The sequence below is a fragment of the Ovis canadensis genome, chromosome 11, assembly GCF_042477335.2.
Source record: "Ovis canadensis isolate MfBH-ARS-UI-01 breed Bighorn chromosome 11, ARS-UI_OviCan_v2, whole genome shotgun sequence".
NCBI classification, from domain to species: domain Eukaryota; kingdom Metazoa; phylum Chordata; class Mammalia; order Artiodactyla; family Bovidae; genus Ovis; species Ovis canadensis.
The window spans coordinates 48,691,689-48,711,552 of NC_091255.1; the positions used below are offsets into that span (position 1 = coordinate 48,691,689).

At 51.2% G+C, this 19,864-nt stretch overlaps 1 protein-coding gene and 1 long non-coding RNA gene across 2 annotated transcripts; both read left to right on the top strand.

Moving 5' to 3' along the window:
- The first annotated feature begins 604 nt into the window (after window positions 1–604).
- LOC138415173 (uncharacterized) lies at window positions 605–3,183 on the top strand. The gene is made up of 4 exons (XR_011247151.1): window positions 605–733; window positions 2,016–2,136; window positions 2,450–2,532; window positions 2,667–3,183. It is a non-coding gene; the product is annotated as an uncharacterized lncRNA (long non-coding RNA).
- Window positions 3,184–7,153: 3,970 nt separating this feature from the next.
- Window positions 7,154–19,397, top strand: GSDMA (gasdermin A). The gene is made up of 12 exons (XM_069542424.1): window positions 7,154–7,587; window positions 9,457–9,675; window positions 9,858–10,038; window positions 12,297–12,462; window positions 13,623–13,719; window positions 14,367–14,414; window positions 14,806–14,832; window positions 15,365–15,385; window positions 16,291–16,445; window positions 16,900–17,014; window positions 17,881–17,954; window positions 18,474–19,397. The coding sequence occupies exons 2-12, from the start codon at window positions 9,462–9,464 to the stop codon at window positions 18,714–18,716; spliced, it is 1,341 nt and encodes a 446-aa protein (XP_069398525.1). The 5' UTR covers window positions 7,154–7,587; window positions 9,457–9,461; the 3' UTR covers window positions 18,717–19,397.
- The last annotated feature ends 467 nt before the right edge of the window (window positions 19,398–19,864 follow it).

A 19,864-nucleotide genomic window follows, 5' to 3' on the forward strand; every position in this document is an offset into this window, starting at 1 on the left:
AGGGAGGACCAGAACACCAAAGCCCACACTCAAGTGCCTGTGAGTGGCAGGCCTTTCGGGTGAAGTTGCTGCTGCTGCTGCTGCTAAGTCGCTTCAGCCGTGTCCGACTCTGTGCGACCCCATAGACGGCAGCCCACCAGGCTCCGCCGTCCCTGGATGAAGTTACATGGAAGTTAACACAGGGTAGGGTTCTGGTCACTGCTGTCCTGTACTCAAAGCTCTGTCTGGGCCTCAGCCGTTCCCCGGAGGGCCCACGGGGTTTCGGGAGCTACAGGCTGAGGTGGACGAGTGGCTGCTGGCGCAGCCGGGCCTCGCGGGGGCGGGGCCGGGCCTCGCGGGGGCGGGGCCGGGCCTCGCGGGGGCGGGGCCGGGCCTCGCGGGGGCGGGGCCGGGCCTCGCGGGGGCGGGGCCGGGCCTCGCGGGGGCGGGGCCGGGCCTCGCGGGGGCGGGGCCGGGCCTCGCGGGGGCGGGGCCGGGCCGCGCGGGGGCGGGGCCGGGCCTCGCGGGGGCGGGGCCGGGCCTCGCGGGGGCGGGGCCGGGCCTCGCGGGGGCGGGGCCGGGCCTCGCGGGGGCGGGGCCGGGCCTCGCGGGGGCGGGGCCGGGCCTCGCGGGGGCGGGGCCGAGACGGAATGGGCAGGATTGCGGGAGGCTTGGGGTGGGGCGACACAGGAGCTCCGGAGCACGCTGCAGTGGTGACTGCAGGACCACGGAGCTTAAAACGGCTGGGGGCCAGGTTGGTCTCTGAGGGCCGAGTTGGGGTGCTGGTGATGGCTAAACCTTCGGCGCTGAGGGCGGGCCCAGGTGGTGGGGGCGGGACAACGGAATGAGGGTGGGGCTTAACGCAGTTTGGGGCAGTTGTGGGCGGCCTGGGTTGGGGCTAGGGACAGTAGGGGCCAGACGCAGGTCGGATTGGGCGGGACTGGCCTCCTCCGAGAGATCTCGGCAAGCACAACCAATTCAATGGAGGCTTCTTTATGCTAAGGTGGAGATTAGACTCCTGCGCCGAGGGAACCCTCCCTCTCAGTGGGGAGACCTGTTTCTCCCTCACAGAACTCCGTCTCTCTTAACTACGGGAATATCTAGCTGACTAGTTCTCACCTCTCTACCATATGGGTGAGGGGGGCTTGGATCTTAACAAGCCAGAAGTTCTAGGAGTCCGAGGGGCAGGCCCGGGGACTCAGTCCTCAAATGACTGTAAGAGACTTCTGGCAAACTCAGCCCCATACTGGCTGAATACATCCTCTCCCTGTGGAGGCTCTGGGCGGTAAGCGTCACGAGTGGGAGTAGGGTGTTATTGATGTGGTTGACGGCCCTGCTGGACTCGGCCCAGTGGTACCAAGAAGGAGGACCTGAAACATAATTTATGAGTCCCAGTGCAAAACGAGAAATATGTTAAAAATTTATTGGGTTATTATTTAAGATGACAAGTGTTGTCCTTTTAGTCACTAAGTCGTATCCATGGGGAGGACCCCATGGACTGTAGCCCAGCAGGCTCACCTGACAATGGGACTTCCCACGCAAGAATACTGGAATGAGTTGCCATTTCCTTCTCCAGAGGATCTTCCCAGCCCAGGGATCAAAGCCATTGGCAGGCAGATTCTTTACCGCGGAGCCAACAGGGAAGCCCTAACTTAACAACAGCAGTGTTAAACTAAGCAGGGGACCCATGCACAGCTTGCATGCCCGTCCAGCCAGCTATGGTACCAAGCAACAAAGCAGAATGACTCAGGGTCCAAGTTCCAGTTGTCCCCTCCAAAGAAAAATAAGAGGTGCAAGTCTTCCTACCCCACCCCCTACTCCCACTCATTTTTCCCAATGGAGAGGGGAACATATCCTTTTAAGAATCTTCTCTTATCCTCTCCTGGAGGGGAGTGAATCTGCGGCACCCCCAACAAACAAACACACACACATGCAAGCCACAACTCCCAGAGCTGCCTTACAATCCCCTGCCCACCAGAGAGGGAGAGAGCATAGCCCTGTCCCTCATGCCATCACCTCTCCTGTACCCTCTGCAGAGCTGAGCCAAGAGAAGCAGCACCTGCTGGCCGTGTCCATGGAGAAAGTCTTCCTTCTCCAACAGGCAGAGTTGGTGAGGATCTGAGGATTGCACAGTGGATGTCAGGGATGACAACAAAGGTAAACTTGAATACTAGAAAGGATGTGGGAGCGCACCCAATTCCACCCCCTCTCTCATGATGAGCACTCTGGACCAGAGAACAGAGGGTACTTCTCCCGGGCCACACAGCAGGCCCTTGGCAGAGCTCTCTACAGATCTCCCATCTCCAGATTCTTAACGCATGCCCATTTCTTCTGTGATATGGCACAATTGGGTAGAAGGGGTCAAGGAAGGGGCAGGGACTGAAATTTAAAATTTTACTGCAGACCGTCTCTGAAGTTGGTAGGTCCCCAGATGCAAAGCACCTTGTGATGTTTGTTCTCTATCATGCAGGTGGTGACCATCCTGGAACAAATTCTTCCGGTGGGAGGCCGTGCTCTTCTGTCTTCCCTTCAAGCTGCCCAGGGGCTTTTAGGGTGAGGAGCTGAAGGTCACCCAGCCCTGGTTAACTCTGCAACCTTGACATACAAAGGGATGGACCCCACTATACCCAGGAGCCCGGGCCTCGTCACCACTCTGTGTCCTCCATGCCATCCTTGCTATCTTTCAGGTGTGGCCAACAACACCTGGCTTTTCCCAGTTGGAAGAGGGAAAAGAAGAGTAGGGCTTGGCACAGACTGAGGAAGCTGGAGAAATGGAGAGGAGCTTCGTCTCCAAGTTTTCCTGGAAGCAGAGTTTCAAAGGCTCCACCTTCGACTCAGTCTCTTTAACCAGGCTCTGGAGACTCTGTCCCATCTGGAGAGCCTAGGAATCACAACTGAGGAGGAAAGCTTCTCTTTCATCAGCCAGGGAATGGATGGAGTTCCAGCCCTTGATGGAGCTGCATCTTCAGCCTGACAGTTAGGGAACCTGGCAGCAGAGGGCTGGGGGCAGTGAGGGCTGGCACCTTAAAGTTGGACATTGAGTTTGATGTGTTTCTTCAGTTCTTCAGCATAACTTTGATTTGAGTAAGTATCACAGGCCATTGACCAGTGTCTGCTCAGCCAGAATTTGGGAGATGTTTTGGGCTCCAAAGCTGATTTGGGAATTTGGGAAGAAAACTTAAAGGTTTTTAAGGGGTAAGAAAAGAGTCTGGGGTTTTATTTCATTCATCTCACAATCTGAAATCTGCACCCCAAAACTTCCAACCTCCCAGGAGAAATATAAAACACGATGCCTTAGGGGCACATTCTTTCTGCTCCTCCATCACTCTGGCCTGTCTTCATCCCTAGCTAGTCCACCTCCTTTTACTCAGCAAAGGTCTAGAAGCATGTCTGGGCAGGGGGTCACTTCCCCTAAATGCTCCAACCTTCCCAAATCCTCCTCCTTTTGCCTTCAATCTGGAGAAGGGGGTAGCAGAGGATAAGATGGTTAGATAGCATCACAGACTTAATAGATATGAATTTGAGCAGACTCTGGGAATAATGGAGGACAGAGGATCCTGGCAAGCTACACAATCCATGGGATCTGGCCTACATACATGTGCTAAGTGGCTTCAGTCATGTCCAACTCTTTGCAACCCTATGGACTGTAGCCTACCAGGCCCATCTGTCCGTGGGATTCTCCACACAAGAATACTGGAGTGCGTTGCCATTTCCTCCTCCTGGGGATCTTCCCAGGAATTGAACCTATGTCTCATATCTCCTGCATTGGCAGATGTGTTCTTTACCACTAGCGCCACCTGGGAAGTCATCTGGTCTATCTACACACACACATTGCATAAATGAAGAAAGTGGATAAGGAAGTAATGACCTGTCCCAATGTCTGTATCTGTCTGCAGGGTTTGCAGTGCACTCTGTGGCTCAGGTTTTCAGAGGACAGGTGGTTGGGGCTTCCTCCCCTAAATGGATTCCCTTTCCTGATCCCCTTGGCTGATCCCCCATCTCCTAGCAGCAACACACAAATCACAAGCTTGGCGCACAGCTCAGGGGTGATTATCACCCTTTACCTTCCCTAATTTACCACCAGAGGGAGATAGAGAGCAAAGTCTGTTTCTTGCATCAGCACAGCTGCCCCACCCTGGCTCCTGTTTCAACAAGTCTCTATTAACTGACCTAAAGCGTTCCTACACATAAGTACAGTTTAAGTTTCCTCCAGTACAATTGTGCCCCAGATTCCCCCGAACATAAACAAGGACTCTAAGGAAAAGAAGTCTCTGAACCCTAAAGGGATTCTGTGTGTGTGTGTGTGTGTGTGTGTGTGTGTGTTGTACTTTTTGCAGCTCATGGACAGTAGTCCACCAGGCTTCTCTGTCCATGAATTTTCCAGGCAGGAATACTGGAGTAGATTGCCATTTCCTTCTCCAGGAGATCTTCCTGACCCAGGGATGGAACCCAGGTCTCTTGCGTCACATCTCCTGCATTGGGCTGATTCCTTACCACTGCGTCACCTGAGAAGCCCCAAAGGAATTCTGTGGTCTCTTCCTAATGCTTTTACCAGAGGTTTTCTTGAGGAACTGGTAGTGATGGGGGCGGGGCAGAGGGGGAGGTGGACAGAAAGACGGGATATCTTGGGTGGATGGGAGGAGTAGCACAGGGACGAGCTGACAGAGATGTTTTTACGCCAAAAGCACAAGACATTCAACCGGCTAGCCTCACAAACCCTTATTTCTTCTCTGTGCCTTGAACCCTCAAAGGCTCCTGCTTGCAAAACCGTCAGGCAGTGTGGGGAATGGAGCAATGGGATGGAGGTCAGTGGGAGCAAGCCTGGCAGAGTTCAGAATGAAAGGATGGCATGAGAAATAAAGGAGCAATATTGCTAGGCCAGAGGAGAGAAAGCTGGCTAGATGGATTTTGGGGGTCCTCGGGAAGAGCAGATACAGGCGTGACTGTTTTTTTTTTTTTGGCCACGCTGCACAGCATGTGGGATCTTAGTTCCCCAACCAGGAATCGAACCTGTGCCCCCTGCAGTAGAAGCGTGAGATTCTTGACCATTGGACCTCCACGGAAGTCCCCAGGCATGACTTCTTGAAACCACTATTCTCCAAATCTCTGGAGAACGAGCTGAACTGGAAACGTTGACTTACAGTCAGTGGGAGGAAGATAGACACCAGGAAGAAACTCTCCAAAGTCTGGCCAAGGCAATGGTGGGCTGGGAAGAAGGTGGGGAGTGGGGCCACCTACTCTGGAACTTATTAAGGGATGGGAGACTGCACAGCCCAGGACCACATGCTGGTTGCTATGGAATCACATCCATGTGCTGAATAAGAGCTATAGAGAGGAAAAGATGAAAATCCAGGAAGAACCAGGAAACGAAACGTGGAGAGGATATTACAGACACACATTTCTGCATACACATGCTCTCATGATGGGAACTGCGTGACTAATGACAGCCCTCCCACACACTCCAGCTCCCAGCTTTTCTTCTCCTAAGGGAAGGATGTTTGCTTAAGGTGATGGTTAGAGCTGTTGAAGGAGGATGTACTAGATAGCTACACAAGATGAGAGTGGGTAGGTAGAAAAGGAGGTGAACCAAAAGACAGAGGCAGGGGACATCCCTGATGGTCCAGTGGTTAAGACATTACCCTCAAACACGGGGGTCTGGGTTGGATCCCTGGTCAGGGAACTAAGATTCCCACATGCTGCAGGTTGCAGCCAAAAAGTTTTTTAAAAACAAGGTTGGGAGCTTCCTTTGTGGTCCAGTGGTTAAGAATCCACCTGCAAAAACAGGGGACACAGGTTAGATCCCTGGGCCAGAAAGACCCCTCATGTTGGGGGGCAACTAAGCCTGTGCGCAGCAACTCCTGAGCCCCACACCCCCGAGAGCCAGTGCACTGCAACAAGAGAAACCACCGCCATGAGAAGCCCGTGCATCACAACTTGAGAAGCCTGCATGCAGCAGCACAGACCCAGTACAGCCGAAAATTTTTTCAAGTAATTTAAAAAAAAAAAATGAAATTGTATTCATGCAAAGTCAATACCTAAAAATCAATTTAAAAAAGGAAGATAGGAAGTAGGAACCAGAGGCCCAGCAAGGGCAAGGTCTTGTCTTGTTTCAGGACCCAGAGGAGAGAGATTTGGGAGCAGCTGACATACTAACTGAGACTCTCGGGATAAAGGTGAAGTAGTCAAGTTTTTAAAACCTTGGCTGAGGGTGCTGTGATCTACTCTCTCCCATTCACCACCAACCCCTCAAGAAAACCTCCAGTAAAGACCTAACTTACTCTTCATGGCCTTCAAGGTCACATTTCAGTTTTGGTGGGTGATATTGAGGAAAGCCAACAGGTGAGAGCATGAAGGCTAAGTGGTATTCAGATTTATGTGCGGATGGACAGTCACAGATCCCAACAACATAGGAGCTTTGCTTGTAAGTGTCTTGATTTGTCATCTAGGGACCTGTCATGTGTGTAAAGTCTCCTTCACAATTCCTTCCAGGCAGAGATTTAAGATAAGAGCAAGACTTTGATGGGGAGGGATAAATTAGGAGTTTGGGGTTAGCAGATACAAACTACTACATATAAAACAGACAAACAAGGTCCTACTGTATAGCACAGGGAACTATATTCAGGATCCTATAGTACACTATAATGGGAAAGACTATGAAAAAGAATAGGCGCATATATGTATAACTGAATCACTTTGCTGTAACCTGAAGCTAGGACAACATTGTCAATCAACTATACAATGAAATTTTCAAAAATGATACTTCAATTAAAAGAAGATAAGAGCAAGACCTGAGTAACCAATGGTGAGGAGTCTGAATTCCCAAGGCAAATACACACTGTGGGCTCTTCCATTAACACCACTGGGCCTCTGCCTATGCATATGTGTGTGTACAATACTACATGAGGTACAGAGATGCTGAACAGGAAGCAACGCAAAGAAACATTTGGTGTATCTCCGTCTCCCCCTACACAGATATAAGCCGCTAGCAGTGCCGTAGTTAGGTCCCTGTTTGACAAACAGGGCAGAGGACAGTTTTTCAGCTGCTCTGCTTGTTGTTGGAATCTGAAGACACACAGGGTTTCTTATCCCCTCATCACACCCACAAGGCCTCATCATGAACCCTAGGTGCTTCCTGATGACCATGATGATAAAACAGACATGCCTGTCCCACATCACACACACGCGCGTGAACACACACACATATACACCTGCCTGTCCCCACTGCCTCTCTCTGCAGCCCCCTCCAAGGCACCTTCCTTCGTTTCTTCTCAGCCCATCAAGCCAAACTTCAGTCGCCACCTCTCCCCAACCCACGCTGGCACCTGCCTGGCAGCACCTCACCCCTCCCCTCAGCCCTCAGGAGGCCAGGGCCTGGGGCAGGGAGCACGTGGAACAGGTTGATGCTGTTCTCCCGGAAGTGGAGCAGCTGAGGGGTGGGGTCACTGAGGCAGGCGGGGTCCCTGCAAGCCTACATCCTTGCCTCCACAGAGGCATAAAGCCACAGCCTGACCTGGTAAGGTACGGTCATTCTCTAAGCCCGCAGACCCAGAGGGCTCCTGACCTTCACCCAAGACCCAGTCGCCAGACAGGACCCAGCACTGCTCCCTGGTAAGAACTTGATGACACCAGGGGGTAGGGGGCAGGGGGTGTTCTAGGGGTGAACAAGAACATGGGTGGGACGGGAAGGGCCCAGGAGTCCCATAGGGCCAGCGGGGTAGAAATATTTTTTTTAGTATTTATGTATTTATTTGGCTGCACTGGGTCTGGCTACATCTTTTAGTTGCAGCATGTGGGATCTAGTCCCCTGACCAGGGGTCGAACCTGGGGTCCCCTGCATTGGGAGCATGGAGTCTTAGCCACTGGACCACCAGGGAAGCCCGTGCGGTAGGAATCTTGACCGGCCTTGGGGAGGGAAGGGAGAGGTGGCCCCATGAGCACTTCTCTGGTGAGGAGGAGACAGCAGTCACCCAAGACTTTCCTGGATGACCAGGTTGCCTGTCCCACCTGAGCTCTCCAAGGAATGAGGGATTAAAAAAGCGCACTGAAGCATGGTTGTATGGTTGGCAGAATGGCCTTATGTACCTGTGAGTGTGCCCCCGGGCTCCCTGACTCTGTGAGGTGCCCACAGCGGGTGTGAGGTGGTTTCCAGCCAGCCGGTATGTCCTCTTCCATCCCTGGGGATAATTCAGCTGGGCCAGCTGGCTGACCAGCTAAAACACCTGGACTTGAACCTCAAAGGCAGAGACCAGAGGCCATGAACCTCTGGAGGCCATGACCCTAATGCTGGCCCCGCACTTCCAGGGCCCTCCGATCCTAGCTGATGTCTCCCAGTGCTAGTTGCTTCAGTGGTGTCTGACTCTGCGATGCCATGGACTGTAGCCCACCAGGCTCCTCTGTCCATGGGATTTTCCCAGCAAGAATCCTGCAGTGGGTTGCCAGGCCCTCCTCCAGAGGATCTTCCCCACCTAGGGATCAAACCCACGTCTCCTGCATTGCAGGCAAATTCTTTACCATCTGAGCCACAGGGCTGCATTTCTTCATTCACCTCTTCGTTCATTCTTTGCTCACACATTTGTCAAGCTCCGCGTCTGCACTGGGCACTGTGCTTGGAGCTGAGGCCACAGAGATGACTAAGACCCACTTCCTGGACTCAGGGAGGTCACGGTCAAATAGGTGAGGGTCAAGTAAACAGATCACAGCCACATGAGGTGGCAGGTGTTTCAGAAGGGCATGTACACAGTGCTTTGGGGACATGGGGTAGAGTCACTGGCTGCTGGAAGCGGGGAAGGAAGGGGTCACAGAGGAGTGACCCAAAGTAACCCAAAGTGAGTCTTAGACGAACTGGGATTCCAGAGGGGAGAGGAGGTATTACAAGCAGACGGGGCAAAAGCAAAGAGCAGCAAGATGTCTGGATTTGTTGAGTGGTACCTGGAGGGAAGTGGGTCTACCCACAGCTGTGAGCCAGGAGCAGGGCTCGAGCGACATTAAGATACAGGGAAGTGACTCCCACCCAAAGAATGAGCAACTGGGTGAGCAGCACTGTCCCCTGGGTCCTCCTAGGCACAAGCGGTGGCTGCCTCCCTCCCCCAGATTCCCCAGGTGGTGGTTTTCACGGTTCACTGGTGGGGAGACAAGGTGGGCGTAGCTGAGTGCAAGGAGCTTTACTTCCACGTTAATGAGATGTGCCAGTCAGGCTCCAAGTCCATGAAGAAAGTGAGCAGGGAGTGAGCAAAGAGCCCTTCATAAAGAGAGGGGAGGGCTGCCCCCTCTAGCCAGCCTTGCAGCCGGGCAAGTTGTTTCAGCTCTCAGGGCCTCATTTCCTCACCATAAAACGAAGACTCCTCTGGTCCCTTTCAGCTCTGACATCCAGAGGATTCAGGCGTCTTTAAGGGCATACCCTACCGCAGAGCCCATGGACCTGTCTCGGTGGAAGATGTCACCCTTCCTCCCAACTTGTCACTTTCCCTCCCCATACAGAGACAATGACCATGTTTGAAAATGTCACCCGGGCCCTGACCAGACAACTAAACCCTCGAGGGGACCTGACACCCTTGGACAGCCTCATAGACTTCAAGCGCTTCCATCCCTTCTGCCTGGTCCTGAGGAAGCGGAAGAGCACCCTCTTCTGGGGTGCCCGGTATGTCCGCACCGACTACACCTTCCTGGACATTCTCGAACCTGGCAGCTCTCCTTCAGGTCAGCCTTGGCCACAGACTTGGGGACTGAGGGAGGGGCTAGAGCCAGCCAACCAGGAGGACCTGAAACTGTCTCTGCCCAGGGGACAGGGGTGGGAATCCTCTAGCCAGAAAGTTCTTGAAGGAGGCAGGGAGGAGGAAGCGCCCCTCAGCCCAGCCCCCTTCATCTTCTCCCTCCTGCAGACCCAACAGATTCGGGGAACTTTGGCTTTAAGAATATGCTGGACGCCCGAGTGGAGGGAGAGGTGGACGTGCCAAAGACGGTCAAGGTGAAGGGGACGGCCGGCCTGTCCCAGAACAGCACCCTGGAGGTCCAGACCCTCAGTGTGGCACCCAAGGCTCTGGAGACCCTGCACCAGGAGCGGTGAGACTCGGGGCAAAGCTGTGCAGTGAAAGGGTGCTCTGGGCCTGAGCCAAAGGGCAGGGCCCTCACGCTGAACTTTCACCTACGGTCACCCCAGAGGAGCTCTTGAAGATGACCCTTCAGCCTGTGGGTGCTTCCGGGCCATTTCCTAACCACTCCTCTCAACCTCACCCCCATCCTTCCACCACCTCCCCACTATCACGAACATCCGAGGGTGAGTGTTTTCACACTAACGAGTTGTGTGGCCTTGGAAAAGTCACTTCGCTTCAGCTTTCTCTCCTGAAAAATGATAAGTGTTGGATGAAATTCTCTAGGGTTTTTTTCCCTACCATAAGACTCTATGAAAATACACTAAAAAGGGAAGAAACCTTAAAAGCTCCCTACTGCGACTTGAGCACAGCATTCTCCTTGTGTAAACAAAGCCCCCCACCCAGCCCCAGCCTGCAGGGAGCAGCCCTCAGGAACGCTGCCCCAGCAGCACAAGGGGTGTGGCAGTTGCCAAGTCTGCAGGTTTCCTCAGATGTTTGACTTGACAAGGGAACTGACTTTTTAAGTAGTTAAGTGGTGGTTGAAAGGAGGTGAGTGCTGGGGAGGCAAGAAGAAAGGGCTGAGGTGCTTGGGGAATCATGAGTAAACTCAGCCCGCCTAAGTACAAAGCACTCTATTAGGTGCTGGACTGCACTAGAATACCTTTGCCTTGCGATTTCAGAGTGGGGGTAAATGTACAACAGTAACTCTAATCCAAGGCCAGAAATGTAAGTGCCTGAGGAGGGCTTTGCCTGAGTTTTGTGGCAGGTCAGAGGGACTTCTTGCTGGGGAAATGAGAACAGACTTCGCAGAGGAGGCAGCCCACAACCTAGGCCTTGAAAGTGTCAAAGTGTTAGTCACTCAATCATGTCCACCAGGCTCCTCTTCCATGGAATTTTCCAGGCAAAAATACTGGAGTGGGTAGCCATTCCCTTCTCCATTCCCTTCTCCAGGGGATGTTCCCAACTCAGGGATGGAACCCGGGTCTCCTGCATTGCAGGTGGATTCTTTACCATCTGAGCCAGCAGGGAAGCCCTAGGGAAGGCCTTGAAAGATGAGCAGAAATGGGACCTGCAGGGCTTGGGAGAATGGCATTACAAAAGCACACAGGTGAGAAATCTCAAAACCTATAGCGACAGGACTTCCCTGATGGTCCAGTGGTTAAGACTCCAAGCTTCCAATGCAGGGGGTGTGGATTCCATCCATAGTCAGGGAACTAAGATCCCACATGCTACACAGCGTGGCCAAAATAAATAAATAAATGCAATCCATCCATTAAAAAAAAAATTGTTTTAACCTATAGGGGCCATGAATAGCCAGTTTGGTAGAAGCAGGTAAGAGTGAAACAAGGGAGAAATGTAGGGAGAGCCAAGACCACGGAGGACCCAGGACAAGGACACATCTATGCTGTGCCATGTACGGGGAGACTTGACGATGCTCCGATGTGCCAGGATTAATCTGGCCAGACGGAGGAAGTGTGTCACGGGATAAAGAACAGGGAAGGCAGGCAGATCAGGCAAGACTGTGTTCCACTGCCCATCAGAGAGAGAAACTCAGTAGGGAGGAGCAAACAGAAAGAAAAGGGCTGAATGGACGCAAAGTCTCGAGGACAACAGAGTGGATGGACTTGGCAGGGTGAGGGAGAGGATTTTGTCAAAAGTGCACCTGGGAGAGATCTAATGTGCCGCCTGGCCATGTTAATACTTCTACGTTGCAGGGAATTCCCTGGTGGTCCAGTGGTTAGGACTCCAAGTTTTCATTGGCAGGAACCCGGGTTCAAGCCCTGGTCAGGGAGCTAATATTCCACAAGCCAAAAAAAAAAGTGGAGAGAAAGAAAGGACCCCACCCCACCCCCCACCCCCTGCCCAGGAGAGAGGCACAGAACTAAGAACAGGGAGGAAAAGGAGGGGAATCCAAGGGAGAAAGAAACAACCACGAGACCCCATTCTAGGCCAGGTGCTGTGCCCCAGGGTTCCCCAGTCTCTCTCTCTCTCTCTTTCTCCCCGGAGGTAGGTGTCATTATCCTCGTTTTATAGATGAGGCAACCCAGACTCAGAGAAGCTGCCCTGCCAGGAGCCGGGAGAGCTGGGTTCCAGCCTGTCTTGCTCCAGAGTCCTCACGCTTCTTGACACCCCCGTGCCTCACTCCTGGGAATGACAGAAGAAAAGAGAAGGGCAGGGCCCAGATGGGGAAAAGCTCTGGACAGGCCCCTTCTGTTTCTCCTGTCACAGGAAGCTGCTGGCAGAGCACCCGTTCCTGGAGGAGATGCGAAGTCGAGGAGAGAATCTGTATGTGGTGATGGAAGTAGTGGAGGCCGTGCAGGAGGTGACCCTGGAGAGAGCTGGCAGGGCCGAAGGCTGCTTCTCCCTCCCATTCTTTGCCCCGTTGGGGTTACAGGTTTGCTGCCCGCACACTTACACTGACTTTACCCTCAGAGGCTGCATTGCTTTCCCCAGTCAGCGCCCTCCGCCCCAGGATACTGAAAAGGACCCACTCCCTCCCTCCCCTTGCTCTTCAACATCCAGACACCAGTTGGCCAGGAACCAATCATCTCTATGGTCAAGGTGCCCAGTTGGGTAGATTCCTGTGCCAGCTGCCACAGGGAGCTACTAGGGAAGGGGAAACTCACAGCCACCAGTCTTCCCTTACAGTGCTCCCAATCTTGGGAAAGACGTCCTTGCTGCCAGAAAGATCTCAGTCTTATGAAGGAGACACAGAGGTGAAAGGCCAGAGAATGCAGGCTTGGAAAATTCAATGTAAATAAGTAGTCTTTACTTACCTATATCTATATTGTGTAAGTATAGATCCAAAAAAAAAGCAAGGAGATGAAACTAGTCAATGCTAAAGTAAATCCCTGAGTATTCATCGGAAGGACTGATGCTAAAGCTGAAGCACCAATACTTTGGCCACCTGATACAAAGAGCTGACTCACTGGAAAAGACTCTGATGCTGGGAAAGACTGAAGGCTTTTGAAGGAGGTGGTAGAGGATGAGATGGTTAGATAGCATCACCGACTCAATGGACATGAATTTGAACGAATTCTGGGAGATAGAGGAGAGAGGAGCCTGGCATGTTGCAGTCCACGGGGTCACAAAGAGACAGTCATGATTTAGCAACTGAACAACATACTGTGTAAATATTCAAGGGCTGAGTTGGAACCAGGAGTAAGGATTAATCACGGAAGCCTTCCTGAAGAAGGTGATCATGGGACACATGGCAAAGAGGAAGAAGGAACCAGGGCCTGGATGGACGCTCTAAAGTGGGACAGGGATGCACAGGCAGGTGATGAACAGGTCTGCCCAGTTCCTTCATGTGTCTGAACCCAGAAGACAGAAAGAGGTCATTAAAGGGGTGATCAGCAGAAATGAGCAGAGGAGCTCTGAAACTCATTCCACACTGGATGGAAAGGTGATCAGCACACCACTGAAGGGTTCCTAACTTCTTATCTCCCCAAAGGATTTTGGGCCTGGCCTTCCACTTGCCCTTTACCCCCTCACTCCCAACATCTCACATGCAGGATCTCTGCAGACTCACAAATCCTCATTGTCTACTCCTAGGGATCCGTAAACCACAAGGAGGCTGTCACCATCCCCAAGGGCTGCGTCCTGGCATTTCGAGTGAGACAGCTGATGGTCAAAGGCAAAGATGAGTGGGGTGAGCATGTTTTCCCCTGCAGACAAGAGTTACCCACACACTCCTAAGGCATCCTGCTCCCCTCTTGTGGCAACACTGGGGAAGGATCAAACCCAAGGCCCCTTCAGTGGAAGTACTGCTAGACCACCAGGAAACTCCTGGCCCCAGAATTCTTGAGAACAGAGGCTGTGCTTGTTCATCTCTGTACTCCCTTCTCCCTGCTAACAAAGGTGCCTAGCTAGCACTCAGGAGATGCTCAGAATCCAGGGTTCCTCACTCCCAGGGCAGCCCCTACAGTGGAGGTTGGACCACAATACAATATACTCCTTTGCTCCCTTCCACTGAAGGGGCCTTGGGTTTGATCCCTGGACAGAGAACTAGGATCTGGCATGCCACATGGCCAAAAAAATAGAAGTCTGGTTCTGATGGAGGAAACAGACACAGATACCAGTACTAGAATGCAAAGTAGAAAACAGTGATATCATACGGAAAGATTTACAGAGGAAGAAAAGATTACTTCCAGCCGTAGAGACAGATCGAGGATAATGTTGAGGTACTCAAAGACAGGTTCTTAGCCTTTAGCAGAGTCCATAGGCTTGAGGCCAGAGAAAGAAAGTTGGGGCAGCTGTTAAAAGTCCTTCTGCCCTCCCCGCTCTTGTTCCTTACAGATATCCCGCATATCTACAATGATAACATGTACACCTTCCCTCCTGGAGGTAAGTAAAAATTGCTTCCTGGCTCCCCATGTGTTCCTCCCTACCCCTGACATTATCTGCTGACATCCTGCACCCTCTAATAGGGTATACCAGAAGCCCCCAAGGATCCCCCTGGTTTTGTTTCCCAAGGCTCTAAAAATATCCATCTTCAGCTTTAGGAAAGGCAGATAGAGGCATAGAAATGTGCCCAAGAGAGACAGAGAAACAGAAAGAGACCGGAAGGCACCATCAGAAGCAGCAACACTGGAGGCAGTGTGTGTTCCCAAAATTGCAGAGGCGGATGAGCTCTGTTTTTATAATGATCACTGATAAAGCTGCCTTGACAACTGTTCTAGATAAAAAGGCACAAAGAGGTTTTATGCTGACATATGTGTGTTGTTTCTGTCTTCAGAAAAGCCAGAAGACGAGAAGTTCACCCGTAAGTGTTTCCTGTCATTTCACTGCAACTTTCTTGATAGGATTTTTAAACTCGAATGTTTTTCTTCCCTTCTGTCTGGGACTGAAAAGGAATGTGGCAGAGCAGATCTCAGAAAAACTATTTTCTCTGAAACACGGCAGGAATTCCAATAGCCTGGGGAAAAGCAGTGGAAGGGGGAAAGTCTTTGGACAAGACTCCCGGGTGGTCAGAAGCCTCCGACCTCTGTCCTCAAGGCCTTAGTAATAACGACCTGTCACACGCGCATCTGCGTCTCTGCTGCCCAGCACCTGGGGCAGGAGCCACTGAGTCACACTGATGCCAACTCAATCCAAGTGCCCCGTTTCCCAATGCCTTAGCTTCTCTGCTGCCCCATTTCTGCCTCCCACAAATGGAACAAGAGTATCCTTAAGACAGCTGGGACATCGCAGGAGATAGGATGTATTTCCTAACCTCCATTCATGTCCCATTCCCTGGGTATGGCTCCTGTTTGGGAGGATTGCCTTCTAATTGGATTTTTTTTTTTTTCCTGCAGTTATCCAGGCATCTGATGTTGGTAAGGAAACTTGTGTTTCTCCCTAGACATTGGCAGGAAGACAGTGGAAGTAACCTTGGGGTGAAGGGAGAGGAAGACAAGTGCTGAGTCCCTGGTGGTGGGGCTTGGAGCCACTTCCAGGAAGCCCACTCTTTCCAAAGCAGGCTGGATGTGTTCCTAGGATGCCAGGCCGCTAGAGGGGCAGGCCAAGGTTCGAGCTATCCCTAGCCGGCCCATGCCCCTGGATTTAGACCCACTACGCTTGGGGCTTCCCAGTGCTGCTAGTGCTAAAGAATCTGCTTGCCAGTGTAGGACACATAAGACACACGAGTCCAATCCCTGGGTTGGGAAGATCCCCTGGAGGAGGGCATGGTAACCCACTCCGGTATTCTTGCCTGAAGAATCCATGGACAGAGGAGCCTGGTGAGCTACAGTCCACAGGGTTGCAAAGAGTTGGACACGACTGAAGCGACTTGGCAGGCAGCACGCACACACTTCTGAGAAGTCCCCTCCTGGTCTTCACAAAGTCACCAAAATCACTTTGTCAACTGACTCTTAAGAAGGGAAAATAGAGCTTCCTTCTCAACTCTGAGGTGGTGGTCCTAGAGAAAGGGAAGTCAGTTGTCTACTGATCTGGGATGGAGCCTAGGATCTCAGGGGGAATGAACGCCTGGTTTAGATGATACTGTGGGTCCTGGCCCACCCCTCGATTCCCCATCTCCCCACTCAACACCATAAGTCAAGTCTGGGGAATAACTTTATAACTGTAAACCTTGGTCAAGCAAAAAAAGAAGCCAGGCTCTAGCTGAGAGCAGAGCTCAGGGGCAGCAGACCCTGGGGGCCTAAGCAGAGCTGAGTGAAGGAGACCCGCCAGGAGAGCATATACTGAACTGATGAAGAGGATGCCACATCTACTGTTGCCACAGGGGCGGTACACGAGGACTTCAGGACCCTAAAAGAAGAGGTTCAAAGGGAGACCTGGGAAGTGGAGAAACTGAGCCCGGAAGGGAAGAACTCCCTGCTCAGCTCCCTCAGCAAACTCCTAGGGAAGAAAAAGGAGCTACAAGACCTAGAGCTGACGGTGAGGACCCAAGGGAAAGGCAGGAGATGCAGGGGAACATGGAGGTGGGGGAGCTGGGGGAGGAGCCCACGGACCTGGCAGATGGCTAGTGGCCAGAGGAGTCGGCAGTGGGTGCCTTCTCCAAGGCTGGTCAAGTGCCCCCCTCTCAGGCTGCCAGGGTTGCCACTGCGCCCTGCGTCTCTTTGGAGATGGGCAAACAGTGCAGGTTCCCAGGCTGGGCAGCAGGCCAGCAGGCCAGCAGAACCTTCTTTTGGAGGGGGGCTCGACCTTTCTTTTCCAGAGTCCAAGACTCAGGAACCAAGGAACCCAAGAGTCTAATACTTTTCAGGACTTGATATCTTGAAAAAGAAACAAGGAAATGGAGAGAATTAACACATCTCAAGGGACTGTCATGCGCCAGGCACTGGGAGCTCTACCCATGTTCTCCTAAATAGTCACCCAGCTTTCCCCACAGCTTGAAGGAGCTCTAGGCAAAGGACATGAAGAGACCCTGGAGGCACTCCCAAAGAATGTCCTGCAATCAAAGGGGGCTATGGACGCCATCCTCTATTTCCTTGGAGCCCTAGCAGGTAAGTGGGGAGTGAGGTCTTTATTTATACACCTATTCAGCAGTAGGAATGAGTCACTAAACGAATTCGTAAATGAATGAATGAGTAAATAAATGCCAGGCAAATTATACTGCAGTTAAGTAGTTTATATCTACATTCTAAAAACATTGGTTTCATTCCTTAAGATTCACATGGTCACCATACCCTAGTCTTGCTAACAGAGGTTGGGAAATAATCCTAGTTTTATCAGCCATATATTTAACACTTCTGCATATCGCTAAGCTTGTCATTTTCATTTCAATATCTGATAGCTTTAATCTGAGGATAACATCTTCTGATCTTACCCATGAATTCTTTTTCCCTCTGCAAGAAATATTGTCCCACTTTGAAAAACACTCTGATCCTTCACATGTAAGCTGAGATGTTTGTTCCTTTAAGAAGGCTGCCCTTAGGAGCTTCCCTGGTGGTGGCTAAGACTCCATGCTCCCAATTCAGGGGGTCCGGGTTTGATCCCTGGTCGGGGAACTAGATTCCACATGCCTCGACTAAGACCCAGCACAGACAGATTAATTAACTAATTTAAAAAAAGAAGCAGCAGCCCGCCCTCAAACACCAAGACCAAGGTAGGTCTTCAGCTATGGCTCCTGTCACAGCCTACACTATAATTACAAGTTATTTTGTCTTCTCGGCTACAATGCGGAGAAGTTCCCTGAGTGAGCATGATTTTTACCTAACACACCCAGCAAAGGCGCTTGGCCCAGAACAGGCATTCCACCGTGGGTGAACATATAAATCAGTGAATGCTGAAATTCTGGAAGTACATCCATTTGGAACTTGTAGTTCCCTTTGCACCAACACACATCGCTTCCTCTGCTTTTTTTCTCCAGAGCTAAGTGAAGCCCAGCAGAAGCTGCTGGTAAAATCCGTGGAGAAAAAGATCCTACCAGTGCAGCTAAAGCTGGTAAGAAAAAAATGGCAGATGTTAGGGAGACTTTGGAAGGGAGTCAGCTGTAACTGGTGGAAAGATACGATCTAACCTAATGACAGAACCATCCTACAGGGTCTCTGTCTTATCCTAGGAGATCATGCCTACTTCTCATTTCTCTCCATGTTTCTTCCTATTTGCTATTTCACAAGTAGAGGTAGAGGAGTGCATTTCTGGGCAACTATCTGCGTTTTTCAGCCTGATCCTGGGAGAAGAGACAGAAAACTCTAGCTTGGTTTATTCCTAGCCAAGTGATGTGAGTCAATCTTAATGTCTCTGAGTCTGCCTCAATTCACTCCTCTGTAAAATGGGTCTAAAAATAAATGTGCTGCCCATCCTACAAGGCTGTTAAAAAGCCCAGGCAGAGTTGTCATGTAATGTAACCTAAGGGGTTATAGTGAGAGAAAGTTAGCCCTCTTTCTGGATTTTGTGAGTTGGGAGAAAGGAATAGAGGTTTCCAGTTCTTTCTTTTCACGCTACTTTGCTTCCTTCCAGGTGGAGAGCACAATGGAACAGAATTTCCTCCAGGATAAAGAGGGTGTATTCCCCCTGCGACCTGAGCTGTTTTCCTCCCTTGGGGAAGAGGAACTGACCCTCACAGAGGCCCTAGTGGGGCTGAGTGGCCTAGAAGTGCAGAGATCCGGCCCCCAGTACACATGGGACCCAGACACCCTCCCCCGCCTCTGCGCCCTATACGCTGGCCTCTCCCTCCTGCAGCTACTGACCAAGGCCTCCTAACTTGCCTCTTTGATTCAACTCCTGCTTCCTTAATGCCTTCCCTACCTCACTGTACCCTGTGTGAACACCCAAGGGCATTTCAGAACCACCAGGCTAAGGATAATGGAAACTGTAGCTGATCACTCAATTCCCACTTGTCCAACTCTGTACATCCCCCATCCCTACTGCTCCACAGCCCATCCACGTCCTATTTTTCAGCACCAAGACACATTTATTACCTTACAGAAATCAAAAAACCATCTTTCCTTTCTTTCTTAGTTGCCTCCCTAAGGTCATTACCATGTGCGCGTGCTCAGTTGTGTCCAGCTGTTTGCAACCCCATGGGCTGTAGCCTATCAAGGCTACTCTGTCCAAGGAATTTTTTAGGCAATACTGGAGTGGGTTGTCATTTCCTACTACAGGGAATCTTTCCAACCCAGGGATCAACCTGCATCTCCTGCACTGGCAGGCAGATTCTTCATCATTGCACCACCTGGAAAGCCATGGTCATCACCACCTATCTATAATTTCTTTTAATAAAATAGATGCTTAAATTCTCTAATAGTGTAAACACTCAAAGTTGAAAAACTATGAACCATTTCAGCAAATCCCAAATTAATTTCCTATCCCAACCCCTCCCACTTATGACTCCAAAAATCAAACTTTACTGGAATTGATGAAAAAAACATTATTTCACTTTGAGTGAAACGTCTTTTGGTGTTTTTCCTTAAAGAATCTATCCTAAGGAAATTCTTAATTTATGCCAGAAAAAGACAAAGACATTATCATACTCTATACAGATTATCTGTACATGAACACTACTATGATGGCCTCAGACTGGCTAGAAAATGCTCAGAGAAGAACTATGAAGGTGTAGAATGTGGACTCTAGACTCTAGAATCAGAAGATCATCAAAGCAATTTGTCTTCCAAGAGGAGCCTTTGAGGTTCTCTGGACTTGGGTTGAGGGACTGGGAAAGGTGAAGACCTAGAGATATGTGGTACAAGCACAAGAGTGAGACAACTTCCAAGTTTATGGAATAGAAAACGCAGGGGAATTCCCTGGCTCTCCAGTTGTTAGGACTCTAATTTTCCAATGCCAGGTGGCCAGGTTTTATCCTCAGTCTGGGAACTAAGATACCACAAGCCATGCAGCCATATATATATATA

Excerpts from the sequence above, each read along its gene's own strand:
- GSDMA (XM_069542424.1), top strand. The coding sequence starts at position 9,462 with ATGACCATGTTTGAAAATGTCACCCGGGCCCTGACCAGACAACTAAAC. Across the intron at positions 10,039-12,296 it reads GAGACCCTGCACCAGGAGCG|GAAGCTGCTGGCAGAGCACC; the intron begins GTGAGACTCGGG and ends CTCCTGTCACAG. Across the intron at positions 17,955-18,473 it reads TACCAGTGCAGCTAAAGCTG|GTGGAGAGCACAATGGAACA; the intron begins GTAAGAAAAAAA and ends GCTTCCTTCCAG.